General features: G+C 52.7%; 1 protein-coding gene across 2 annotated transcripts in view; it reads left to right on the top strand.

Annotated features, from left to right (window-relative positions):
* Positions 1-27665, top strand: part of RAB11FIP3 (RAB11 family interacting protein 3) — an 84425-nt gene that overhangs the window by 45811 nt on the left and 10949 nt on the right. The window contains exons 3-6 of one of the 2 annotated variants that reach the window (XM_060647943.3): positions 7764-7855; positions 14898-15109; positions 19187-19336; positions 25580-25615. In XM_060647943.3, coding sequence (XP_060503926.1) covers positions 7764-7855; positions 14898-15109; positions 19187-19336; positions 25580-25615 — 490 coding nt within the window. The remainder of the gene's footprint in view (positions 1-7763; positions 7856-14897; positions 15110-19186; positions 19337-25579; positions 25616-27665) is intronic. The other variant, XM_060647944.3, reaches the window with a different exon arrangement.

Raw genomic sequence — 27665 nt, 5'->3', positions numbered from 1 at the left:
TTTGTGTGGGCACATGTTTTCATGCCTTTGGGGCCTGTACACAGGAGTGGGATGGCTGGCCTTCTGGGCGTGAGCTTAGTATCTCACGTGCACTCAAGTTGCCCGTATGCTGTCCCTTCACGTCGAATTCTGGAGCTCTGGAGAGCCCTCTTTTTTTCATGCCCCAGCTTCAGCCAGGTGTGTGGGGGTGATGGTGGCCGAAAGGCACTGGTTGCAAGCAAGCCCTTCCCTTCTTCCTGCACTTGTCAGAGAAGGAAGAGGGAGAACAGGGGCAGGACCTGCAGTGGCTGAGTCAAGGGAGGCCCTTGGATTCCAAGTCTTATCAGCAGTTGTTGGCAGAGTCACCTATCTTGTCTGTCCTCTGTCTACTGTATTGCCCAACGGTGTCCTATAGGAACTGGGTTTCCTGTGATGCTGAGCCCAGGTGGTTCTGAGATGTGCTCTGTGTCTCGGGACCTGTGTGAATACTACCATAGTCTGGGGGTCCTGTGGTCCTTTGGGTCCAGAGCACATATTGAGAGAGGGAATGTTCTGTATGGTGGCAGGGGGCCATGCCATAGAACCATGCAGCCTGTGGTAGGAGCCCTCCACCACAGAGGTAGGAGCCCTCTGTGAGGAGGGCCGGAGGGGAGCCAGGTAAGGGTGGCTGGAGTGAGGTCTGGTCCAGGTGGCGGAGCTGTCCTGAGGCCTGTGATGAGGTTGGCTGAGCCCACTGATGGAAAGTCTGCAGGCCCTGGGGCCGTGGTGAGGATGCCACCATCTCCTGGGCAGATGGGGCCTGGGGAGAGACATGTAGAGCAGGTGTGAGGCAGGAGACCCTCTGGGAGGTGGTACTAGCAGGGGATGGATGACGTGGGTAACGCCATGCGGGCAGAGGGAGGAAGAAGAGAGCCCTCAGATGAACTTGGAGTGTTTAGGCTTAGCACCACATGCCTATGTCTCTCCCCTTGTAACCAGTATGTTATAATCCTTAGGTGATTTTCTGAGGCTAGACATGTAGTTAAAACAGGAAGTTGTTTAAGCCTTCATCCTTTTGCACAAAAAGTTTGATGGTGGTTTCATGCACATTTTGGCCTCTGCTCCACCTCCAGTGCCTTTGGAGGCTTCCTGAATGGAGCACATTCACTTGCCCCCAGCCATGCTCCTCAGGACCTCCCTGGGCCAGTGCACCTGTGCCCAGGACCCTTGGAATGGCTTTGTGCTCTAACAACTTTCGGTAAACCTTTGGGGGAAATCCAAGTATATGCTTTTTCCTCTGTGTTTTAAAATCCAGTATGATTTCCTTGACTCATCAATTATTTAAAAGTTATTTTAATTTCTAAGTGTATTTTTTTTTTAATGTTTATTTTTGAGAGAGAGAGACAGACAGAACATGAGTGGGAGAAGGGCAAAGAGAGAGAGGGAGACAACAGAATTCGAAGTAGGCTCCAGGCTCTGAGCTGTCAGTACAGAGTTCGATGTGGGGCTCGAACTTGTGAGCCATGAGATCATGACCTGAGCTGAAGTCGGATGCTCAGATGCTCAACTGAATGAGCCACCCAGGCATCCTGGTTTCGAAAGGTATTTTAAAATCTCACAGCCTGGAGCCTGCTTCGAATTCTGTGTCTCTGCCTCTCTCTGCCCCTTCCCTGCTCATGCTCTCTCTTTCCCTCAAAAATAAGTAAATGCTAAACAAACAAACAAATAAAAATCTGGTCATTAGGGGTATTCAGGTGGCTTACGTTGGTTAAGCATCAGACTTTGTGGTTCAGGTCGTGATCTCAGATTCATGAGTTCTGGCCCCGTGTTGGGCTTTGCGCTGTCAGCCCCGAGCCTACTTTGTATTCTCTGTCTCCCTCTCTCTGTCTCTGCCCCTTCACTGCTCGTGTTCTCTCTCTCAAAAATAAATAAACAAACATTAAAAAAAGAAAAAAACTTGAAAAAAATCTTGTCATTAGTTTTAAACCTAATTGCGTGTGATAGAGAATGGGATCTCTGTGTTCACTTTTTTTATGTTTATGTATTTTTGAGAGAGAGAGAGAGAGGGAGGGAGTTGGGGGAGGGGCAGAGAGAGAGGGAGACACAGAATCCGAAACAGGCTCCGGGCTCTGAGCTGCCAGCACAGAGCCCGACGTGGGGCTCGAACCCACAAACCACGGGATCATGACCTGAGCCAAAGTCGGGTGCTTAACCGACTGAGCTATCCAGGCGTGCTTCTCTATTCACTCTGTTCCTTGTTGAGTTTATTTTGCGGTGTGCCACACAGCCGGGCCTCACACGTGTTGTGTGTGTGCTTGGTGGAATACTTACTCTCTGACCAGAGTACACGGGCTCATGCGTGTACGGTTGAGACTTCCTGTGTTTGTCTGTTTGATCTCGGCGTCACAGGGAGGAGACGCACATCTCACAAACGTGGTGGCATCATTAGTTTTAGATGGCTTTGTTTCACCCTCGTGCTGGTTTGATGGTGATGGAGTCTGAGGAGCTCAGAATCGGTAGGTCAGTGGAGAAGGCTTCACTGCTCTGCCTGATGGTTTGGGGGTAAGAAGGCGACAGAGTACAGAGGCCAAGCCTAAGTCCCCAGAAAGCAGTTAACATTGCCGGGAAAAACAAGAAGCCTAAAAAGAGGGAAAACGTGCTTCTAGAATACTGCGTGGCTGGGCAATGAATGCCATTTTACGCAGTCATGGTAATTAAACAGATTAACCGTTTATGTAATCAATGACTGGGACTTAACCATTTTGGAAGGTTAGGAGAGGGAAGGTGGAGAAGCTAATGCTAAAATCCTCAAGTACTATGCAGGATGTTGGAAGAAAATTCTAGAATCCAGGAATTCACAGGAACTACTTAGAAACACCGTGTAGAGGGACAAGGACGACAGGCTAAGGGTGTGAGGACTGCCTTGTGCTGCCTCAGCCTGTCAGCACCGTTCCGTTCTCTGGCCCCGGGAGTGATGATGTGTGCCCCCTAGGTTTGTCGTGACCACTGTCCGTCACAGACAGGAACTCATCTCCCTGGGTGACCGCAGATGCACAGCGTGCCGGTCACGCCTGTCAGGTGGGAAGCTTGGTGTGTGGGCTTACTGATGGCACAGCCACAGCAGCATCCATGGGCTTCCTTGGGTCTAGGGGATTGAGCAACACAGATTCCTCTGAAGAGTCAGGGCTGGGACCAGCAGTGGCAGCTGGTCCCGTGGGTCTGGGCAGGAAAGAACCCAGTGTGGCAGCCAGCCAGGTGGCCGGTGCCGTCCGTGTGGCTCTGAGGCCCTCTCTCAGCCACAGTCCAGGATTCTGTGGGCAGGCTGGTGGCTGGTCTGCTCTGATAGGCACAGTTCATGCAAAATGGAGCTCGGCTGGAGGAGTTCCTGGAGGGTCGTGACCTGGGAGTCAGCAAGTGCTCCTGGAAAACTTGTGACCCGCTGACGCCTGGCAGGGGAGAAGAGCCATCCCTGCACAGGCTGATTCTTTATCTGCAGAGAAGGAGGGGCTGCTGGCTGTTGCCCCGTGGGGCCGTCTCGTGGGTCACATGTGTCTTGAAGTTGAGTGACTCAAGGAGCACATGGGTATCAGTGTGGTGCGAGAAGTGGCCTGTGCCCTTGAGTCCTGACCTCACCCTGACTCATTGAGACAGGGCCTCTGCCTGCACCTGCCACCCCTCCTCCCTCCTGCTTGCCTTTGTGTGGGCTGTCCCCCTGTGTCTGTCACAGGAGCTGGCAGAGGGGAGCCTGAGGTGAGGCCCTGGGAGGGTCCTGGGCTGTGCCTGAGAGGGGCTGGCCGGAGTTGCTCTAGCCCGCTCTCCCCTGGGGCCCCCTCTCTTGGCTCCCCTGACCAGGGATACCTGGTCCCTCCCCACCCTCATGGCACCTGGCCGGCTGCGTTCTGTCTGTCCAGTGCTGCAGCTGCACTGCCTTTTGAACCTGGGAGCAGTGCCTCGCTGCTCTGAGCCTCTAAGTCAGGATACCACAGTGAAGTCCTGCCTCGGGCCGGCCCACGCACCACACAGAGCACCCACAGGAATTGTTTGAGTCTCAGTATTTTCTCATTCTTGCTGGTAATAGTTCCACTTTGGTTTAATTAAAAACAAAAGCCTCCCAGTCAGTCCCAGAGTTAGCATGCATGCTCCAGGAAATAGTGCTGTGTGTTTTCCTTTGGCGAGAACATTCTGGAATAGAAGCGTCCCCAGAGGGCGAGGCTTGGTCTCAATGCGATGCCACATTGCAGGTGATGTCCCCCTGCCTGGAATTTAGCCTGCACAGAGCAGACCCCTGCTCCCAAAGTGAGGTGGTGGGCCGTGGGGGCACATTCTGCTTCCAGGGTGCATGGCAGAGGGGCTCTGGCCAGAGGCTGGGCTGAGGGGGATTGTGGCGACGAGAGCTTGAAGCGGACGGCGTGAGGGCCGCAGCCAAGGGAGGCACGGCTGAGGCCCGTGAGGAGTGCGGATACAGATATCATCGAGCCGGACTGATCTAGGCTCCAGGGACACAGCCCATGTGGAAGAACAGTGTCCCCTGCCCCTGGGAGCTGGCTTTCCAGTGGAGGACAGCCCGCAGACAGTGAGGCACGGCAGCTACAGGAGGAGGGTGAAGCAGGGGTAGGGGTAGGCGCGCGTTGGCGTGTTTGGGGGCTGCAGGGAGGCCACCATGGCCAGGTTGGGCAGGCGGGGTCAAAAGGTGGAGGTGAAGGCACTGGGGACGTGGCCAGGCTGTAGGCAACGAGGGAGGACTTGGACTTCCCCACAGGGTGGGTGGGTGAGTGACTGGCCCCTGGGCTCAGTGCCAGTTCACAGGGACCACATCCGAGAGGGAGGCGCTGGGCCTCCAGGTGTCCACAGCCCATGTGGGCTCAGGGGAGGCCGTGTTGGTGGGGATGCCCCACCTGCATCGGACATACTGTCAGGTGGTATCAGGGACTCAGGCTTTGTTTTTCTTTTCTCTGTAGTTGACTTCATCTTTTAAGTTTCATTAGGAAAGGAGACTGAAAATAAAATCGTAATGAAAGCAAGTCAAAGCTGATCTTGAAGTTGTGACGTGATAGCATTTGGGAGGGTGCAGCATGTGATCACGGACCCACATTCCATGGAGCTGTCTCCAGTGCTCCTCCAGCGTGCGGGTGGCCTGTCTTGGCCGGCGGGCCTCTTCTGCACCCAGGGGCGACACACCAAGGGACGCGGTGTGTTGACCCAGTTTGCAGTGAAGCACAGGGAGATTTTCACTGTCATACCACAGGCCTGCCTTATTTCAGGAATAGAATGAGTCGGGGCGGGGGCGGTGGGGGGGGGGACGCTGCAGATTGCTACAAATAGGCCATTACACTGGCTACGTCCTCCCCCAAGCTCTGGAAGAGTAGGATGAATGCACATTAAAAATGTCCACTTAACTGAAAATTGTTTTAATTCACATGGAGAAAACTTACAGGACAATCATACTTAGTTCCCATGAGGAATATGGCAGCACCAGCTTTGTCCCCACCCCCCCTCTCCACAGTGTGGGGCAAGACAAGACCATTTGTCCACCCCTGGAGGCTGAGCACAATCCACCACATCTAGAACGATCGGTTGTGTTTTGAGAGCTTTGAATTTTGTGTTTCAGGCTTCGGAGGGCAGGGAAGACTTAATATCTGAGAGGGGTAATAGGCCAAAGACAGTGTAGCTTTTTACAAAGACACGTGCACGAGGGTGATTGGGGCCCTCCACCCCCTGCCCCAGAAACCCCAAACTTGTGTCCACAGCAATCTTCACCGCGTCGCCTGCACCAGAGACCCCACCTCCCAGTACAGGGGCCCCGGCGTGTGGGTTCCCATGCTCCTCCTTGCCTGCTGCCATCCGCCCCGCTGGGATACTTAACCACACTCCTGGGGAAAATGGTGTGAAACAACAGCAACAAAAGTGCCCGTGATTCTTAAAGGCCACATAGGAGTTTTTTTGGCATAAGGGCTTTGATCAGTACTGCAAAGTAGCTTTGAGTTGACAAAGGCATCTCATAATTGCGCGATACATAAATATTTCAATTTACACTGTTGTTAAGGGAAAGCATTATTCTGTTTAAATTGAGAGTCCTTTATTAAAAAAAAAATTAATGTTTATGTTTGAGAGAGAGAGAGAGAGAGAGAGAGAGAGAGAGGGAGACAGAGCGTGAGCAGGGGATGGGCCGAGAGAGAGGGCGACATAGAATCCTAAGCAGGCTCCAGGCTCTGAGCTGTCAGCACAGAGCTGGACGTGGGGCTCGAACCCACGAACTGTGAGATCATGACGTGAGCTGAAGTCGGATGCTTAACTGACTGAGCTACCCAAGCACCCCAAGAGAGTCCTTTAGAGACAGGACAGAATGGCTGTGGGTCCTGCCGTTGCTGTGTGGTGAAGGGCCCTTCAGTATCTGTTCTCCCTTCCCTGCTTACCGGGGCTCTTGCGGTAACTTCAAACCACCGAGTCTTCAGAGTCCGGCTGGAGGACATGGGGATGGCTAGCAGCATTCTCCCCATGTGGTCCCATTGGCAAAGTTGTCCTCTGGGGGCGACTGGCTGGCTCTGTTGGAAGGGCTTGTGACTCTTGATCTTGGGGTTGCAAGTTTGAGCCCCACGCTGGGCATAGAGCTTACTTAAAAAAATAAATAAGGGACTGATGTTACATTAGATCATGTGAGATATGTTAAATAACTTATGTACTTAAAATATTTTTTTTAAGTTTTCTTATGTATTTTGAGAGAGAGAGAGAGAGAGAGAGAGAGAATGAATCCCAAGCAGGCTCCGCGCTATCAGCACAGAGCCTGACACGGGGCTCAGTCCCACAGATCGTGAGCTCATGACCTGAGCCAGAATCAAGAGTCGGACACTTAACCAACTGAGCCACCCAGGCGCTCCTAAGTGATGTATTTTAAATAAGTAATTCCTATTATGATCTGTGTTCTGTTCATAACACTGACACCAAGTATGTGGGATTTCCTCACTAAGTGATTCTCCAGTTCTCTGGGATCTCCAGTTCTCTGGGGACACCAGCTGGGTGTCCCACAATTTAATTTGCTCTGACACCAGCTGTCAGAGTTCGTGAAGACCCCACTTCACCCTCCTGGGCCACCCACACTTCTCTCTGACCTGACAATGAATCCGGGGTCCTCAGTACCCCTCCCTCAGGTGTGATAATTTGCTATAATGGCTCATAGAACCCAGGGAAACACTTTACTTACCATTAGCAGTTTACTCACAAGGTTACAAAGGAACAGCTAGATGAAGAGGTATATGGGGTGAGGTGTGCAAGGGTCTGGAATGCAGGGGATTCTACCCCATGGAGTTTGGGCTCACCTCCCGGTATGTTGGTGTGTCCACTAACCCCTTTATTTTGGATTTAAAATTTTCTTTGAGATAAGACATTTATTGCTAAAGATAAAGTTCAACAAAAATGAAGGAAATAAAAACTGCCAGCGAGCCCAACACCGAGCGCAAGATGCTATTTTGGTATAGTTCCATCACACCTACATGGCCCCAAACACACACACAGTTTTAAAAAATTTAAATCTGGTACCTGATACTTTTTAAAGCCCGTGAACAGTGTCATGGGCTTGAGATCTTGCTCCTTCTCTTTTGCAGTGCTGTTGGGGGTCTAAAGAAACAAACGTTTTATCATTCTGCCTCTACACCACCTCTCTGGGGGGAGGGGGCACGTGCTTCTTCCTCCCCTGGGCTTCTCACTGGCTGTCCCGAGCAGGGCTCGCCTTCACCCTTCTGGCGCCTTCCCCCATGGCCTCTGGGGCTGGTCTAGGCTTCCTGCTGAGTACTGGGTCTTCTCTCCTGCAGAGTCTGATGGCCAGCTGTGCGGGGTCGCACCTGCCCAGGACGAGGAGCCGCCCGCCTGCCCCGATGAGTTCGACGACTTCGTTACCTTTGAGGCAAGTGGTTCTCACTGAGGGGCTGAGAGGGAGTTTGATGTGACACGTCTTCCTTTCTGCCCTCTGAATCCCGCTCCACTTAGTGGTACCGGGGATATTTCTGCAGGAAGTGGCAGGGAGGGCAGGGCAGGGCTCACTCTGCAGCCCTGTGCGTGCAGCCAGGGCCTCTGGGGGGGCTCCTGGTTGCGGCAGAGGGTCGGCAGGTGTCCGCTCCACCACTGCTCACCTGAGATCATTGACGGGGGTCCCCTTGGGGCCTGTTGTCAGCAGAGAGCTGGGCTGGGCTGGGCTGGTAGGGCTCTCCAATGCTATTGCTGTCACCTTCTGCCAGGCTGGCCAAGCAAGGCCAGAGCAGAGGTCTTGTGTAAGGTTTTCATGTTACCGAATTTCAAGTCGTTTTTGGGGTTTAGGGACTTGTAACACCTCATGCTCCTTTGCCACCTGCCTCCAGGGTTGCTATGGTTACATGGCGTCACCTGTAATTGTGGGTGTTTTGTTCTCTGCATGGCAGGGCGGAGGTCTGTGAGCACAGGAGGCTACCACAGTTCTGTCCCCCCCCCCCCCCCCCCCCGTTGGAGGGGTGAGCAGATGCTGGGACAGCCCATGTGGCTGGACCTGCAGTTTTTTCTTATTAAAAAATACATTAGAAACTCCTGAGTGCCTGAAGAGCTGTGGGGAAGGTGGTGATGGTAGCCACCAGCCCCTCAGTCCTCTGTTGCTCAGAGGGGTGCAGGGAACAGAGCCAGGCTGTGACCCGGTGGCTGTGAGCCTTGGTGCCTTGGTAAAATGAGGGAGTTGCACAGAGTGGCTTCTCACAGTCCACAGGGACTCACTACTTTCCTTTGGGGTCTTGTGTCCTGGCTCTGAGAGGCTGCTCCAGGTATTGGTCAGACCTCAGATAACATAGGTTCACTTTCTGACGGTCTCGTCTGCTGGCATAGGCCTCTGGGCCAACTGGGAGCATTCACCACAGCTTTGTCCCAGAGTACCAGCCAAGTGTGAGCCTCCCGAGGGCAGGACCACCCCACCTTGCATCCTGTTTGGTGAGGTTGGTGTGTTCATTTTGCGTGTGACTTTGTGGGGTGTCAGGCCCGGTCCTGGCACTGGGCACCAGATGTCACATGGGGCACGTGTGGCCAAGTAGGGGCTGCAGGAGGGCAGGATTCTGATGCATCACATTTCAGATGGGCTGCCAGACCCTGTGATGTAGGGTGGCTGCACTCATGACTGGAGCGGGGCTGGCTCCCTTTCCAGCAAGGTGGAGAAGCTTCTGTGCAGTTTGACACACCTTGAATTTTCCAGGAATGTACCTAAGGTCAGGGGAGTCCTTCTTTCCTTGTTTAGAGCATGTGAGGGGTCACAACACTTCTGCAGTCAGTGACCATCAGACCTCTATCCCCCTCCCAGCGGAGCCCGAGCACCTACGTCAGGATCTTCTGCTCTATCCCTGTCTCAGGTTTCTGCTGGATCATCATAGTGGGGGCAGTGGGTTGAATGGTAGTCTCCTGAAAGGTACGATCACTTGGAACCTGTGAACGTGACCTTATTTGGAGATAGGGTCTTTGTGGATGTAATAAGTTGAGGGTTTCGAGATGATATCATTCTGGGTAGTAGGCTGGGCCCTGAATCCAATGACTGGTGTCCTTAGAAGCCAGGAAAAGACACACAGGGGCCGTGTGCTGATGCAGCAGACGCTGGAAGGATGCATTCGGGGCCACCAGGAGCTGGACGAGGCAGGAGGGAGCCTCCCTTGGAATCTCAGGAAGAGCTTATCCTTGCTGGCCGGAATACATTCCTGTTGTTTGAAGCTGCCCGGTTTGTGCTCATTTGATGTGGCTGCCCCAGGACACTGATACAGGGGGTTGTCCCTCAGGGTAGTAGGAGGCATCAACACATTTTGTACTTCCAAGAGTTCATTTGGTCCAGAAGCGTGGGAGCCTCTGATGTTGGGGCTGCCTCTTGAACCCTGAGCAGAGCAGGCCCGGGGGTCCTGTCCAACTCTGCATCTTCCCGTCCTTGTGCAGGTGGATCCCCGAGGCCCACAGGAGTGTGGTACCCTTGGGGGTACCAGCTCCCGCCTTGCGCTCGCTTGTCACCTTTGGAAGGCATGGTGGGAACCCGATGTTTCAAAGAATGCAAATTTCAAAGGATGCTAATTTGTTTTTCAGAAAGGAGGATACGGTTATGTTTTGTTACTTAAAAAAAATTAATACACTTTGTATTTTAGCAGTTTTAGCTTTTCAGAAAATGAAGCAGATAGTACGGAGAGTCCCCATTCTCCCCTGTACACACACACACACACACACACACACACACACACACACACACACACACAGAGTTTCCTTCATCATGAACGTCTTGCATTAATTAGTGTGGTGCATTTGTTATAACTGATGATCCGGTACAGATCTGTTGCTGTTAAGAAAAGCCCACAGTGTACACTAGGGCTCCCTCATGGTGGTTTCAACAAGTGGACAAGGTCATGTGTCCCCTGGGTAGTATCCTGCCAAGGAGTTTCACTGCCTTCCGCACGCTCTGCTTCCTGGACTCACCCTTCCTTCCCCGATAGCACCTGGCAGCAACTGACCTTATGCTGTATGCATAGTTCTGCCTTTTCCAGAATGTCACAGAGTTGGAATCCAGTGTGTGGCCTTTGCTGCCTGGCTTCTCTTGCTTAGTAATGTGCATTTAAGGCCCCCCCCCCCAAAAAAAAAGGCTCTTCCGTGTCTTTTTATGATCTTTAGGTGTAACTTTCAGGGGACCGGAACCAGGTACTGTGAAACTTCTAGAAAGATGTTCTTTTAAAAAAGCTTGCATGTCATATAATCTTCCAAGTTCAAGGGCGCCTGGGTGGCTCCATCATTGAGCCTCTGACTTCAGCTCAGGTCGTGATCTCGTGGTTCATGGGTTCGGGCCCATGTTGGGCTCGCTGCTGTCAGTGCAGAGCCTGCTTTGGATCCTCTGTCCCTGTCTCTCTCTGCCCTTCCTCCTCCACCCCCTCGTGTGCACATACACACTTTTTGTCTCAAAAACATTTAAAAGAAAAAATTTCAGTAAAAATATGGGTGGAAAATATGGGCATTACTTGCAAATCTTACCTCTTCTGGTGATCTTCAGAGATAAATAAGCTTTGTAATGACTTCTGGCCCAGCATGCAACGGTGTGGGGGCAGGGGTGCTTTGCAGTCCACTGGTGGGCTGCTCTGGGGTCCTGTTTCCCCCCCCCCCCTCCGCTTCCTGTCGGCTCCTTGCTGGAGTCACCCCTAGGAGAATAAGTTATGATGTGACCTCCCTGAGGAGTGGGGGCGGGGTGAGGGCAGCGGGGAGGGGAGGGGACGAGGCAGGCACACGGAGAGGAGTGCCCCAGGCCCTGCAGCGTGCCGGAGGCGGGGGTGGCGCTCTGCCCCCAGGGTTTCTGGAAGGGCCATGACCATGGGAGGGTCAGAGAACTGGCACAAACAGAAATGATAAGAACTGTCCCTGCTGTGCCTTCTCTGTCCCTCCCTCCTCCTACCAAGGCCCCTAGAGGAAAGAGCTTCCTTAATAAAATGATGGCGACCATGCCTTTTCTGTAAACTGTTACAACAGAGGTTTGAAAGTCAAGAACAAAAGCCACTGTTTTGAGGAGTGACTGTTAAAAACCCAGCAAGGACACTTCCTGAACTTTGTCCCCCTTCCCCCAGTCAGCACAGCAGGACGCTTAATGGAGCGTGTCTGGGAGCAGGTTAAACTTTTTTCTGAGGCTTCATTGTTACCTTCAGGGGAGCACGAAGGTTTTGCTGAAACGCCAGCACCACTTGCAGATAGGAAGGCCGCAAGGTTAGTCGAACGAAGCTAGTGACTGATCTGGACAGATGTCCCCAGTATTTCCGTGGGAGGAATTCTGAGTATTTTCTGGGGGGAGGGCGTCTGTTTCGGAGAGCGTGCCCTTCCTGGGGTTGGTGCGTGGAGCCCACTGAGGCTGCCCGGGCTAGCGCCCACAGGTCACAGAAACAAACAGTCACCATCCCACAGAGGGGCCGTGACCTGGACAGTGAGGACCCCGGGCAGTGTTGGCCACAGGGGAGCCCCTCGCCGGTGGCTCTGAACCCTGCTTCCTTGTAACCGGTGACATCAGTGCTAGCGTGTGGCGCAGCTGTCCAGGTGCACTTGATTTTCAAGTGAGTTCGTCCCAGCCTGTGAGTTTATAAGTACTCTGAAAGTGGATAGCATAGATTTGTGTGCTTCCGGGCAAAGTTGGGTCCCTTGTGGTAGCAAATTTGAGCTGATGGGGCAAGTCTGTGAGCTTGTCCCGTGTCTTTAGACTGCCCGCCCCCCCCCCCACCCCCACCCCCACCCCCGAGGTGAGCTCTGCCTGCTTCTCTGAAAAGACAGATGCTTACCTTGCTGCAGGCAGGAAAACTGCCTGGCTTGCTGGGATTTTTTCAGGGCATTCTTGAATTGTAAAAGTTGACCCTCAGGGGGTGAGGAGGTGTAGAACACGCAGCTCCTGTGCCCTGAGGCTCTGACCACCGCCAGGTAAGAGGCTATTTGCAGCTCAGCACCCCCAGCGGGTGCCTGACACTCCAGGACCCGACCTCCTCCGGGACACTATTTATTTATAATTTGGAGTGTAAGTGCAGATATGAAGCCTTCAGTGAAATGGGAAACAGGGCTTATCTCTTTGTCCTGTGTCGGAGGAATGGCTTTGCTTGAGGAACGAGGAGTGGAGGGTGGAGGGGAACATTCGCCCTGCCCTGCCCTACCTGTTTAAAAGGTGAGTGAGTTCCCTAGAGCAGAGTTCCATGCCCAGCCTGCGGCGGGCCGCTTTGTGACACCTTTGCCTCCTTGTTTCTGTGTCCGTGGACAGGGACTTGCACCCACAACTGTCCTGGCCAAGCCCCAGGGAGGGTTTAGGCCACAGCCCCAGCCTCACTTGTGCGATTCGGGTGGGCTCCTTGCACACAGAAGAGACAGGCCCGAGTGCCTGGACCCTCCTTCCCTTCCTGGGGAGAGGGCGCTCAGCCCCCTGGCACACGCTAAGCTGCCCGTCGAAGGCAGGGGGTCCATGCGGGCCAGACAGGACCATCTTGGGGAGAGGGCCCTCAGCCCCCTGCCACACGCTGAGCTGCCCGTCGAGGGCATGGAGTCCATGAGGGCCAGAGAGGAGCGTCATGCTTTTCAGAGGTGCTGGTTCGTTGGTTTTTTTAAAAGCTGACCTCAGGAGTTAAGTCCTGTTTCCTGTTCCGTCTAGGAAATCATCTCAGGGTCCCCAGTCATTGTCTGGGGGCCCCTTGATGGACCTGTTTGGTGGGGATTGGAGGGTGTGGGTCTTGCTGGCTTCCCAAGTGTGAGGACTAAGTAGTCAAGGTGAGCAGGGCTGCGTGGGACTGTTTTGCAGATGAGGAAGTGTTTTCTTTTAGGGGTTTTCGTCTGGATACTAATAGCCAACACTGGTCTTTGTTGTTGTTTGAAGTCTAGGGGGTGGGGGAGGTCTTCCTCCCGCCATTGGGTGAGTCTCAAGCAGCCCCCCCTTTGTGAGTGTGCGGTGTCACCTGGGCAGTAAACCAGCAGCCACCCCTCAGCAGAAGCCAGGAATTGGCTGTGAATTTTGTGCCTGCTCTGTTGTGCCTACCCTGCGGGCCAGCCCCGACTTTGAGGAGCCTGCCTAGCTCACCTTGCCCGTCTCTGCCCATGCTGCCCATCCGCGGAGCAAAGAGCCAGCCCTGAACCTGGCAGAAAGTGGTACCTGCTCATTGATGGTGATGTTAAACAGTATTAGAGGCCATGCCTCTGAAAGGGATTTCCTGGTTTCAGGTTTTGAAGTGAGTGTTTTTTAGGAGTTCCTTAGTTGCCTTAGATTCCAAGGAAGATTTGGTTTTCCTTTGGAAACATAGGTAACGTCAATGAGTGCCTGCTCTCACATCATTCTGTTTCATTCTGGCCTTACAGACATTGGGCAGGGATTCTGCCTCCCCAGGGACTCGCGGGCCCCACAGTCCTCCAAGTTTCTGTACCTGCCTGTGTGGTCTCTTAATCCCAGTCCCACCTGACAGGACTCAGAGTGGTTGGGACCCCAGTGCAGGGGCATTGGGCTGGTGGATGGTGGACCACGGATGGACCCTGGCCTGTCATTGGCAAGCTCGGCTCTTGCCAGCTCGACCTGGGCCCTTCACGCCTCTTCGATGGGACAAGGCGCCCCGGGAATGCAGCCAGGAGAGGCCCTCAAAGCTAGCGGAGGACGGGGGGCTTTTTGTTACCAGGCACATCTGAGCACACTGTCCCCTTGTGACACCAGAGCAACTGGACAGAATGCACTTTCTTCCAACTCCTTTTCTGGAATCTCACTTGTTTGCAAGTGGTTAACCTCAGATTCTTTTGAGCCTGAAATGTTGGCTCCTTTCCCTAGCCAGTGCACTTGCATTGGAATTACAGCTGAGGTTATAAATTGAAAATGGCCTGTTGAATAGTTCTTTGGATTTAAGTCATTTGCGCTGCCGGACCCTGTGCTGGGTGCTGGGTCCATAAGAGTGGAAATAAAGGCAGGTTCTGTGGAAAGATCTTTAACCAGTGAACACAGTGGGTTGGTTAAATAACTGATGGGTTAGAATTTTGAGGTTAGACCACGTACTTGAATTTCAAAGCAGTAACCTGAACACACATAACACATATTGATGGTGACTTTTTAATTGAAAAACGCATGTTCTTATACTGTTCTTTGGATAGAAATAATTCCAGTGCTGGTAGCCATATGGGTGGTTCCACTCACACTTAATCCTACGGTGTTGGATACCTCCTGTTTTAGGTAACCTCTACAACTAACTTTCAAAATTGCTTTAGTACTTACTCTGCTTTGGAACATGTGCTATGTTTCAGTTTTCAAAAATACTGGATTGTTTTGTAAGCTAACGTTTCTGCTTAGAGATGCTTTGGGGGCCCTGCCTGAGGCTGTCTCTCCACGCTGTCTCTTCAATGCCTGCAGCAGAGCACTGTGTGGAGCGTCGGGGTTTACTGACATGTGACCATTTCAGGGTGTGGGACTGACCCTTGGCGCTCTCTCCTAGGCCAACGAGGTGACAGACAGCGCATACATGGGTTCCGAGAGCACCTACAGTGAGTGTGAGACCTTCACCGACGAGGACACAAGCACCCTGGTGCACCCCGAGCTGCAAGCCGAAGGGGATGCCGACAGCGCCGGTGGCTCAGCTGTGCCCTCCGAGTGCCTGGACGCCATGGAGGAGCCTGGCCACGGCGCCCTGCTACTGCTCCCAGGGAGGTCAGTACCCTGCCCCTGCACAGCACGAGCATTGGTTGCAAGACACCAACCGAGTGGCTGTGCCCGAAGGGCAGATTGGGTTTCTGGACGGGTTGGTATCAGAGAGCTGTGCAGTCATTGTGGGATGAGCCCATGCTCATCGTGGCCCCGAGCGGGCTCCCAGCCCCCACGGACCTCCCTGCCTGGAGGTGCTCCTCCTGCTGGCCACAGATGACCCTGGCTAGACATGTTGCACAACTTCCTTGGCTGTAGAGAGAAACCTGATCCTGGATTTCTCACCGAAGTTCTTAGAAACCAGGGCAGGACACCATATTCAGGGCACATCTCCCAGCAGGATCTTAGAACCCACTTGTCTTTATCGCACCCCTGCCCAGATCTGTTTTCCGCCCTCCCCGCCCCTGCTCCAGGCGTCCCCCTGTGATTGAAGACCAGCGAGGGGAGAGGGCAGGGTCCGACAGGTTCTGGGTGGCAGTTTGCCTCTGCTGTGTGGGAAGCCATCATACTTAGCTGCTTTGGAAGTGGTTTGGTTTTATTTTGTTTTGCCTGTTTTATTTGATTTCACTTTTTGTTTGGCCCTCACAGAGTTTTTGTTTTTTTTTCTCTTTAACTGAAGTATGGCATACTGGCCTGTGAGTGCAGCCGTCATAGGTATACGGACCCGCCAGCAGCCTCACAGGCGCCCTCTGCCTGGCGCTTAGGAAGAGTAACTACCCAGTGGCGCCTGGGTGGCTCATTCTTGATTTCTGCTCAGGTCTTACTCTCACAGTCCATGGGGTCAAGCCCCGCATTGGGCTCCATGCTGACCGTGCAGAGCCTGCTGGGGATTTTCTCTCTCCCTCTCTCTCTTCCCCTCTCCTACTCATGTGTGCACACACTCTCTCTCAAAATAAATAAGTAAACTTAAAAAAAAAAAAAAGTAACCACACAGGATTGTAGCCTTGTTACACCTGGCTGCTTTTGCTTCATGTTGTGGCTGTTGCGGTTCATCCAAATTTTTGTATAGTTGTCAGTTATTTGTTTTCATCATTACTAGAGTTTTCCGCTGTATGAATGTGCTGCAGCTTTTGAATTCATTGTTGGTGGCCATTTGGGTCGGGTTTACAGCTTTGGTTCTGTGAACAAAGTTCCTATAAACACCACGTGTCTCGTGGCCTGTTTGTACCCAGGAGTGGGACAGTGCTGCATGTGCGTGTTGGTCTGTGAGGCTCCCACACCAACTGCAGTCCACACAGGTACGGATGGGGCTTCTCGTAGTTACCTGCCTGCCAGCTGCCTGCTGGGCTCTGGTCACTCCCCGTCCTCCACAGCGCCTGGGCTGCGCTGCTTTCTCGTGTGCCTTCTCCAGAGGGCATGGAGCTCAGTGTTGGTGTGGGATATTCTTAGTCGCATTTCCCTGGTGAGTGCCTTTTCTTGCGTTTAATGCCCATTTGGTGAAGATCCTTTTTTGTGAAGTGCTTGTTCAAGTCTTTTGCCCCACTTATTTATTGCAGGGGTCTGCAAACTTTTTCTGTAAAAGGCCAGATAATAAATACTTTCTGGTTTGCAAGCTGTATAGTCTCAGCAGCCAAGTTCTGCTGTGAAGTGGACAGTGGCACAGCTCGTGTCTGTGTCCCATTCCTACTTTCCCAAAACAGGCCATGGATGGGATTTGGCTTCTCCTGATCTGTTGGGTTGTCTTTTTCTTACTGATTTGTAGGAATTCTTTATATATTTTAGATATGAGTGCTTTCTCTGGGATGTGTATTACAGGGATGTGTTTCCTACTCTGTAGGTTGCCTTTGCACTTTCCTGCTAGTGTCTTTGAGGAACATGTGTTTTTTTGTGTTTTTTTTAACGTTTATTTATTTTTGAGACAGAGAGACAGAGCATGAACGGGGGAGGGTCAGAGAGAGGGAGACACAGAGTCTGAAACAGGCTCCGAGCTCTGAGCTGTCAGCACAGAGCCCGATGCAGGGCTCGAAATCACAGACTGTGAGATCATGACCCGAGCCGAAGTCGGACGCTCAACCGACTGAGCCACCCAGGTGCCCCGAGGAACATGTGTTTTTAATCTTACTGTGGCCTGGTTCATCCATTCCTATTTTGTGGCTAGCACCTCTGTATTGTTTTAAAAACCTTTGCTTACTGAGGCGCCTGGTGGTTCAGTCAGTTAAGTGTCTGACTTTGGCTCAGGTCATGATCTCATGGTTCCTGGATTTAAGCCCCACGTTGGGTTCTTGCTGACAGCTCGGAGCCTGGAGCCTGGAGCCTGCTTTGGATTCTGTGTCTCCCTCTCTGCCCCTCCCCCATTCGTGCTCGTTCTCTGTCTCTCTCTCAAAACAAACATTAAAAAAAAAAATCTTTGGGGCGCCTGGGTGGCGCAGTCGGTTAAGCGTCCGACTTCAGCCAGGTCACGATCTCGCGGTCTGTGAGTTCGAGCCCCGCGTCGGGCTCTGGGCTGATGGCTCGGAGCCTGGAGCCTGTTTCCGATTCTGTGTCTCCCTCTCTCTCTGCCCCTCCCCCGTTCATGCTCTGTCTCTCTCTGTCCCAAAAATAAAAATAAAAAACGTTGAAAAAAAAAAAAATTAAAAAAAAAAAAAATCTTTGCTTACTTCACACAACTATGATTACTTCTGCTTTCCTTTAAAAGCTTTTTGTTTGTTTGTTTCACCTCTGTGTTCAGATCTGTAATCTCCCCATAACTGACTTTTTGTGTGTGGTGTGACACAGGGGTCATCTCCCAAATGGGTATCCATTCAATTCAGCCTCAGTTTTGAACAGATTCCTCCTTCCCTCACTGTCTGGTGTCACCTTGGTCCTGCGAGGTGGCAGAGTGTGTGGAGCTGTGTCTGGACTGTGCACTCTGTTCTGTCCGTTCTCAGATCAGTACCACATAGTCTCGTACTCCAGCGTGTTGTAGATTGTACTGTCTGTGTAAGTCCTCCAGCCTTGTTCTTCAAGGCTGCGAGGCTGTGTTGGTGCCTTTTGGCCCTTTGGCCTTTCCACGTGGGTTTTAGAATCAGCTTGTTGGTTTCAGGACAAAGGCATTTGCTGGGATTTGGGTTAGGGTTGTGTTCATTATAGATGAATTTGGGGAGAATCAACATCTTCACATTGTCAGATCTTCAGTCTTTGAATATAGTATCTCTGTCCACGTATCTGAATTTCAGTGTGTTTATGTATATGCCTCAGGATGATGAGAAGTGGGATCATCCCCATCTCAGTTTACTCAGGTTTCCTTGTTCCTGAAAGCGAGTGTGTGTAAGACCACGGGATTTGTCCTGAGTGGCTTCAGGACTGCTCTTTGGGCACGTGCATTTCTGGGTGGGCAGTGGGCGCGTGCTCCGAGGGTTGAGCAGCCGTGATGGTCTTGGGGGCGTGCACAGGGACCCATTTCTGTCCCTGACTCTGCCTGTGAGACCCTCACTTGGTTCCCCGAGGCCCCTTTCCCCTTTGGAAAGGGGCAGCTCTCAGATTCGTGTGCCCGTCAGTGGTGATGAGCTTAATCCAGCCCTGGTGGAGGTGCTGGTGGAGCCACAGCTGTTTCCTGTTGTCCCTGGTGAAGCGCCGGGCCTCCCAGCACTGGCTCGGCTTCTGCCAGCCTCCGGCGGTGCCGGGGCACCTAGTGCTCTGGAAGCTCTGGAAAGCGGGTGTGCAGGAGTGACCTCTCTCTCAGAAGGATGGGTGCTAGCAAACCCTTTACCTTCCCTGCTTGGAATCCTGCTGTTCTGAACTTGACATCCCAGCAGACGTCTGCGCTCACACTCTCCAGCAGTTGTGTGAAGACAGCAGCTGCTGGTACGGGCACAGGTGCATTTGCAGGAGACGCGCCGAAGTGTACCGTGAACTCCCGGTTTCGAATACTTGTTACAAAATAAAGAATAAAGAGTCTTGCTTCTGAAATGATGATATTTGGGATGTGTTAAAATCCGTTGTTAAAATCAATCTCACCTGTTCATCTCTTTCTTTCTAACGTGGCTACTACAGTGTTTGAACCCAAGCCTGTGGCTAGTAGCACATCTCTGCTGGAAGGTGCCATCACAACATCGGTTCTGGAGCGACCAGTCACAGTGCATTGCTTTTGTGTTGCCTTTGCAGATCCCACCTGCACAGCCAGTCCGTCGTCACGGTGATAGGTGGCGAGGAGCATTTTGAGGACTATGGTGAGGGCAGTGAGGCAGAGCTGTCCCTGGAGACCCTCTGCAATGGGGAGCATGACTGCAGAGACCCCGCTTTCCTCACCCCCAGGTAATGCAGCCCTGCACTGCCCTGGCATGTGTGTGTGCGTGCACGCGTGTGAGGAAACGTGTGCATGTATGTATGTCGGAGAACATGAATGTGTGACTATCCGTATGAACACATGTGAGACCATGTGTGTGTTTCTGTGCACACATGTGTGAGACCACGTGTGCGTGTATATGTGCGTGTGTGAGAGAACGTGTATGCATGTATCGGCATACACGCGCGAGAGCATGTATGTGTGTGTCCATGTGTACACACGTGTGGAAGACCATCACGTGTACATGTGTGGGAACATGTACATGGGTGTACGCGTGTGAGAGAGACCGCGTGTACATCATGTATCTATGTGCACGTGTGAGAGAACGTGTGTGTACACGTGTGAGAGACCACGTGTGTATCTGTGTGTGCACGTGTGAGAGGAAACACCTGTGTGTCTGTGTGTACCTGTGTGTGAGAACATGCGTGTATGTATCCGTGCGTACACGTGTATGTGAGAGAGAACGTTTACAGTCTGCCTTCAGCGATTTCAAGTACATGATACCGTGTAGTTACCACGTTCTACGTTCGAGCCTTAGACCTTACTCCTCTTGCAGCTGCACGTTTGTACCCTTTGATCAGCCTCTGCGGGGGCTTTAACATCGCAAGTGATTCTTTGGATTCATGCCCAAATTGTCTGGAACGTTCTGCATGAGTAGGCCGAGGTGCTAGGCCTAAAGGGTGAGACCTTTGCTCATGGAGTAGATCCTCTCCAGCCCACCTTTCTCTTAGGGCTCCGCGTGTGTCCAAACAAGGGACCTGTGGACCTGGCAGTCTTTTGCTGGTGACTGGCCCATCTGAGGACGTGCCTGCCTGTGCCAGCGAGGTCCCGCCTGGCTCAGCGGCTGCTCTGCGCCAGTCGCGGATCCGCTTGGCGCCAGGTTCCTCAAACCCTCTCTGTTTGCCGACAGCGGAAGCTGAGTATCTCTGAACCTGCAGCCGTGAGGCCCTTCTTTTGCCGAGACCGTTGCCCTGGCCCAGAGGACCTGCGGCCCGGGAGAGGGCCTCTGTGGCGAGCCTCTGGGAGTTGGTGTGAGCGAAATATGTGCGTGGTTTTAGCAGCTTTTCTTTCCACGTGCGTGTTCGTGGTGGTGTGAGGCAGAGGCCAAGGACTGGACGCTGCTAACCCCGTGTCTGTCTAGTTGGGGAATCTTTCTGGTCTGCTCGTCTGTGCCTCCCAGCCAGCCTTTTCAGTATTTTCTGTCTCAGGTGTGACTTCTGCGCTACCACTAATATTTCCCTTCAACCTGTCTTCACACGGAACTTCCAAACCAGCTTCCAAAAGCCAGCAGGTCCTAATGTCTCAAGGACATCACTGCCTTCCTGCTTTCATCTTCCTGTAGTGGGTGTCCCGCCAGTGCTGTGAAAGTCCATTTAAATTAGATCACAGGGAGGAAAACAGAAACTTGAGTTATTTTATTTAGCCAGTTAATTTATTTTTGAGAAAGAGAGCGTGTGCGTGTACAGGGCGGGAGCACAGAGAGAGGGAGAGAGAACCCCAAGCAGGCTCCGTGCTCGGCACAGAGCCCGACGCTCAGTCTTAGGATCGTGGCATCATGACCTGAACCAAAGTCAAGACTCAGACACTCAACCTACTGGAGCTACCTAGGTGCCCCTGAATCCTGAGTTTTTAATGAAGGCCTTAAAAATGACAGAATTGTTGGTGATCATCATCCATGCATAGTTCTGACACTGGTGGGCTTTAGAGCAGCGAGTAAAGGAGCTGCAGTACAGTAAGTTAAGGCCCACCTGGAGACGCGTGCTCTGCTCTCACACTGGTGTGTTTTTGACAAAGGACAAGGCAGCAGCATCTCCAGTCATTTCGCTTCTTGTTAAAGAAGAGTTTGTGTTTTACAATGAAGCCCATGGGCTACCTATTTCCTCTGAGCACCTGACCAGGAAGGAGCAGATGTGTGGCCAAGTCCCCTCACTGCTCCAGCTGGTGTGTGTCACCGGTCCTAGAGGTGACGCTTGAGGGAGGTGGGCTCACAGCAGTCTAAAAGCAAGAGCCAGAATGTTCCATAGCCTGACACAGTGCTTTTGTCCAGCCCCTCTGTGGGGTCACAGATAACCTGACGGGTCCTCGCTGTCTTCTGAACTGACACTTCTCGTCTTTCTAGCACTGATCCGCTTGCCGCAAAGCTGCACAGCATCCTCACTGATGAGGCTTTTGAGTTTTACTGTAGCCAGTGCCACAAACAAATCAACCGCCTTGAGGATCTTTCTGCTCGCCTGAACGATCTTGAAAAGAATAGGTAACTGACTAGTGCCTGGCCTTGCTCTGTTCAAGTGGGAGGGAGACTCCAGTCACCCACAGCTCCTGCCAGTGGGTCTGGCTGGAGGCGCTGCTCACTCGGCTGGGCTGAACCGCAGCCCGGAGGCAGGACCCCTCCCCTGCCCCCCCCCCCCCAACCCTGCATGTGCTGAGCGTCTGCCCTCCTCGCCCTGTGCATGTGACACCCTGGGTGTGTGCTGCAGCCTGAGCCACTGCTTCTGTTCCCAGGGGAGGAGACTCCCTTCCCATGCTGTGTGTCCTGGGAGAGGGAACCCAACGTAGGAAAGAGAGTCTGCCCCCGGAAAGAGATACATGTTTCATTTTACTAAAAGGTTTCTTTAACTGGGAGTCACTCGAAAGAGCTTTGGGAAATTTAAAGTGAGATTTGGTCTTTAAAAAAACAAATTCGTAACAGCTTTCAGAAGTATATGTTTACATCCAGTGAGCTCTTCCTTGAACTTATTACTTTATGTTGTTGGGGGTTTTTTTCCTCTATATGTTGTTTCTTTAAAGTTTTTTTATTTTTTTAAATATATTTTTAAAAACGTTTGTTAGTTTATTGTGAGAGAGAGTGAGCACATGCACTCAAGCAGGAGAGAGGCAGAGAGAGGGGGAGAGAGAATCCCAAGCAGGCTCCACACTGCCAGCACAGAGCCCGTGTGGGGCTTGAACCCACAAACCATGAGATCATGACCTGAGCTGAAGTCACGAGTCAGATGCTGAACCGACCGAGCCACCCAAGTGCCCTTAAGATTTTTATTTTTAAGTAATCTCTACACACAGGGTGCCAACTTTGCTACCCTGTTTTTAAAATAAGCAGCCGGGACCCGGCATGTGCCTGCTGCTCCCTGGCCTTGGTCATCCCCGGTCTGTCCCTCCTCCCCGTCTCCCAGTTCTGGTTTGTGTCAGAGTGTTAGCCTCCCTCTCAGCCATCTGTACCCAGCCCTACTCAGGTTGGAGCTCCAGAAGGAGACCGTTCCTTTTGCTGGATCCCCACAGCTTCACACCCTCCAGTTAAAGAAAACATGTTTGAGTAGCTTGCACATATTGACGTCCATGGAGCCTATTGTTGATTTAGGCCCCAGGCCAGCAGAGTTGGTGAGTGACCCACAAAGAGCTCTCACACTGGGCAGGAAGGGATGGTTTGTGCTGGTCAGTGGTGTGGGCTCCCAGGCGGCAATCTCAAGTGGCTGTCTGAAAAAGACGGGACATGGCTGGTGGGAGGTTACATAAAATGTGGCAGAAGGGCAAGCCATCCTGACAGCTTCAGCCTGTTTAGAGTGGTCTTTTTTTTTTTTTTACTTTTTTTTTTACTTTTTTTAATTTATTTTTGAGACAGAGGCAGAGCATGAATGGGGGAGGGGCAGAGAGAGAGGGAGACACAGAATCGGAAGCAGGCTCCAGGCTCTGAGCCATCAGCCCAGAGCCTGACGCGGGGCTTGAACTCACGGACCGCGAGATCATGACCTGAGCTGAAGTCAGATGCTTAACCGACTGAGCCACCCAGGCGCCCCTAGAGTAGTCTTCTAAAAATTCCTCCTCTGTCTTGAGGAGCCTGCCCCCTTAGGGCCTCAGCCCAGGGCAGCTCCGTCTTCCTGGTGGGTCCCCGTGGCTGAGAGCCCTGCTGTGCTCCTGACCGGCCTCCAGTTCCAGCTCAGGACATCTGATGTCTTCACCCCTTTGTCTTCCGTTCTGTGCAATACTCACCACACAGACCGCAATCCAGCAAATGCCCAGTTGGGTGGAGAAGATTCTTTGTGGCCAGTCGGAAGCCTCAGAGGGGAGTCTGAGGGGAGGTCCCAGCAGTACCGATGAGAACCTAGCCTTCCAGGGAGACTTGGGGGAACTGTGGCAACTAGGGATTTCGAAGACCCACTGGGCTCTTCCGTAGGGAAAACTAGTCTTCTTGTATGTGGTTAGCTGGGTGTTCAGTGCTCCAGGAAGGTCCCTCCACCCGACTGGTGAGGGGTCACCTGTCTTTCCCAAATGGAGACCGCTGTCCTGCTAAGTGGGTTTGAGTACAGGAATGCCATCTCTGTTCTTGAGAGTAAGCACGAAGACCTGTCTCATCTCTCATTTCTGAAGACTTTTGATGCAGAAGTGATGTTTTGCCGTGTTGAGAACCTGCCGCATAACGGCCAGGATCGCCTCTCTAGGGTCCCCTTTTGAGAGGGGGAGCCTGGGATGTGGCTGAGTGTGGCCGGCAAGTCCAGTGGGGCCTTCTGTCCAGTCTGAGCCATTCCCTGAGAAAGACCCTACCAAGGTGGGTTCATGTGCCGTTAAAATCGTTATTCTCATCAAGACACAACTGTCAGGAAAGTTGTCCTGAACACTGAAGTTAAGGAGATCTAAATCTTGCTTGTTGGTTTCCAAGAAATTGTCTCAAAATAAATGTATTTGGTTATGGTTTGTGGATGATGAAAGGTGATTTAGTCCCAACTGTGTTTGGAAGCTTTGATGTCATTTATATTTTCTACCCAGTGAACCTCGGAATGTGCCCACAGTGATCATACTTTCCAGGTACTTACCGCCTGTATGAAAACAATTCATTTTGTAGAAATTAAGAATACTAAGAAGAAGTTAAGAGTAATAAGGTCTATTTACAAATTATAAACCTCAAAACTGGACTGGCAGTGCAGCCCCTGAGTAAGTAAACCGAGTCTGTCCTGTCCCATCAGCCTCAGGGAGTCCCCAGGATATTAGGGTGACATATGTGGTGTGAGTCGGGGCCCTGCCAGGAGAGGGGACACACAGGAGTGGGCGTGAGGAGTGTGATGAGTGAGTAGCCCCAAAGGGATGGAGCGATGAGGGCCCCGCGGGAACAGCAGCTGTGAAGAGGCCAGGCAGCGGGTGTCCCCCTGACGGCACACCCGTGGAATTTGCTGGGAATTTACCTTCTAGAAGTTGATGGAAATCTGCCCTCTGGCCTGTACCAGAGGCACTCCATGGCAGAACTGCCCGGGGAGGCGCTGGCCCCTGGGGAAGCTGCCAGGCAGGATCTGGGGTGAGCCCCACCAGTGTCTCTCAGAAGCTAGGTGTAGCCGAGGACACATGGGGACCCTCCCACGAGGGCCCTCTCCAGCACCCTCTGCTGGCAGAGCACGGCAAAGGAAGACTGGGAAAAACGCCCCAGTCCTTTTCCACAGAATAAGTGGGGAGGAAGAGTCTGGAAGTGGGCGGCCGTAAATTGGTAGCTGACACAGTGTAGGTTTTTCTGCCCGAACTGTGCGGGAATCACAGGCGTGTCTCGGATGAGCAAGCTGAAGGGAGACGCCATGGGTCTGGTTCCTGGCGTGGGAGACGAGGGTTGTCCTTGTGTTGGAAGAGGGCGTGTGTCTTCTCGTGGGCTGAGGCCGGTAGCTTAGCAGTTACATTTGAAAATAAAACTCGGGACTTCAGCAATGAGAGGTAAGGTAAGTCTGGCCTTTTTTGCCACCTCAGAGGATTCTGTCAGCCGGACGATGGGTCCCAAGGCGGCAGGGGGAAGGGCTTCCAGATCACCGCCCAGGCACATGAGGTTTCAGTGCCTGAGTTAAAGTTCGAGTCCGAACTTTCCTGTCACAAACAGGCTTACGTCACATTTCATGTGGGGCCTCTGACGGCCAAGTGATTGGAGGGTAAGCGTTTGGCACGTGGCACTCGTGCAGCCCACTTGTGGGTGTGGTGCTGGGCTCGGCCTCGGAGCTAAGGTCTGGTCGCGGCTCCATCTGGGACCTCTGGGAGTGGGAAAACGGGACTTGGCGAGGCCCTGGGACTGTCCCCCGTGTCCCTGAATGTTTTGCTGAACAGGCCTTTCTGTGTATGGCGCTGGTCTCGGCGGGTGCTGCACGCTTGTGAACATGCCCCATCCCCGTATCTCTTCAGCCTGAATTTCCTGTTTCCTCCCCTTCCTCCCTGTTCTCTGACACGATTTTCCTGTTTATTTTGATTTTGCACAGTCCAGCGAAGCGGCTCTCCAGCAGGAAGGTGGCAAGGTAGGAGACCCTTGGTTATTTACAGAGATGTTCTGAAATGTATCATTAATCATAGCTCTTTAAAACGTGTTTAGAAAATAGTATCTTCCAAGATAAGTTTTTAAAACTTTCGGAAGTCACCTCCCATGGTTTGGGACTGAACATAATTCCTGGGGATGAGTTGTGAAACCAGTTTCCACCGCCACACCATGCCACGATCAGACCCTGGTTTGTGACAGGGAGGTTTGTGCTGAAAGCTTCCGGCATTGTGCCCATCTTACCAAGTCTTCGCAGAAATGTCCTCGGGCGGCCCTTGGCATCCCCATGTGTCATGTCTGCTGTAAAGTAGCCCACAGTGTTATCCGCGAGGGTCATGGCAGAGCCCTGGTCTGGGTCGGCCTCCTTCAGATGCTCTGCCCTTCACACCCACGCTGGCTCTCCAAGGTGAGAAGAGGGTGAAGGCGAACCAAATGTCGAGTTTCTGAAGAACACACTCTTGTGGCCATTTCTCCACCTCCCAGCTTTGGGTCTACCTGTCGGCTTCCTGCGTAAGAGGTGGCAGCACACACAAGTACCCTGTGCCCCCCAGGGCTGGCTCACCAGTTTTCACTGGGCTTGTCTGATGCCAGCGTTTCTCACAGGAAGCCATGGAATGCTCACTTACTTCCTTTCTCCGACAAGTTGCCGCTTCTGGAGTCAGTGATGGCTGTGATATTGCCACTTGCCTCGCCTTCTCGCCGCACCCCTGCCTGCCCTGCCCTGCCCAGCTAGGGCCTCTGCCCTCTGCATGGGCACCATGGCTGTGGGCAGTAGCACTGTGGTCCCTGGCCTGCGCTAAGTGTGTGTTTCAGGGCTGGGGTCATGCTGCTCCCTGAACCCGTCTCCCTTCTTTTATCTTCATGTTTTTTGTTCGGCACATCTTGTAGCTTGTTGAGAAAAGAGGTGTCCAGGAGATACATTTTTGAGACCTTGCTGGATACTTGACTCCCGTGTGTGACTTCATACAGAATTTGAGGTTGGGAGCCCCTCCTCTGAGGAGCTGTGCACACACCGCCCAGTACCTCCCAGCGCTAGGGCTGCTGCCAGGGCCCTGAGGCTTTCACGTTTTCTTCGCAACTTTCTCTCTGGAAGCTGAATTTTCAGGTGTTTTCTCTATCCCTGAAGTTTAGAAACTTTGTGATAAGTCTCATGAGTCCTTCCTATTAATTATGCTGGACAGAATGACAGACAGACCGTTTAGGTCTGGGAGTCTCCACCCCTTGGTCCCGTGGACTTTTCTTAGGCTGTTGGATAGCTTCATCCATCCCCCATCCTCCCTCTGGAACCTCCTTGCTGCCCTGTGTGCCTCTGCTCTGGTTCCTCCTGTGACAGCCACAGCGTTTTCTTCGTGTCTCTTCCCCACGTCCTGGTCCGGGCCATCTTTCTAGAGACTTTTCCCTCACAACTGGGGCTGCTGCTGTCCGTGCTGCTGTGGTTGCTTACAGCTGGCGGGTGGCCTCTGGCCCATGTGTGGTGTGGATAGGCCTCGGGCCGGCTGGTGTCCCGGAGGGGGATCTGTGCTGGGCCCGTGTGTGCGGCTCTCCTCCTCTGTAAGGGTGTGGTTTGGAGCCGCTCCTGTGTGGTCTCAGGTGCCGGGCCTCCCTGGGTTCTCCAGAGCGACGGGCTGGCTGCCAGCGCCTCCCTGGCCGGCCGCAGCCCTCCTACCCACTTCCGGCGTGGGCACCTTTTCTCTGGTACGGCCCAGTCTCTTCTTTGCCCTTGGCGTGGGAACCTCCTGTGTTTCTTTTTCTAGTGTCTTAGGGGTTTAGTGGAAGCAGAGGTGAAGGTTGTCAACCCTTTTCTGCACTTGTTCTCACCAACCCCCTCGTAGAGGAGCATCGAGACTCCAGGGAACATAACGTGCAGTCCAAACTACACGTTTGTTACAAGTTTGGCATTGCTTTCCTCCTCCCCACCATGTTCCACCCCAGATGGCCTACAGATGGTGACAGGAAAGAAGGTAAAACCTCTCCCCCCAGCCTCCTGCGTCCAGGATGTGGACAGGCCCTGGGGTCCCTGGGCCCGTGCTACC

The sequence above is a fragment of the Panthera onca genome, chromosome E3 (assembly GCF_046562875.1).
Source record: "Panthera onca isolate mPanOnc1 chromosome E3, mPanOnc1 haplotype 2, whole genome shotgun sequence".
NCBI classification, from domain to species: Eukaryota; Metazoa; Chordata; class Mammalia; order Carnivora; family Felidae; genus Panthera; species Panthera onca.
Note: the sequence above shows the minus strand (reverse complement) of the source record. Positions and strands in the feature narration are given on the sequence as shown.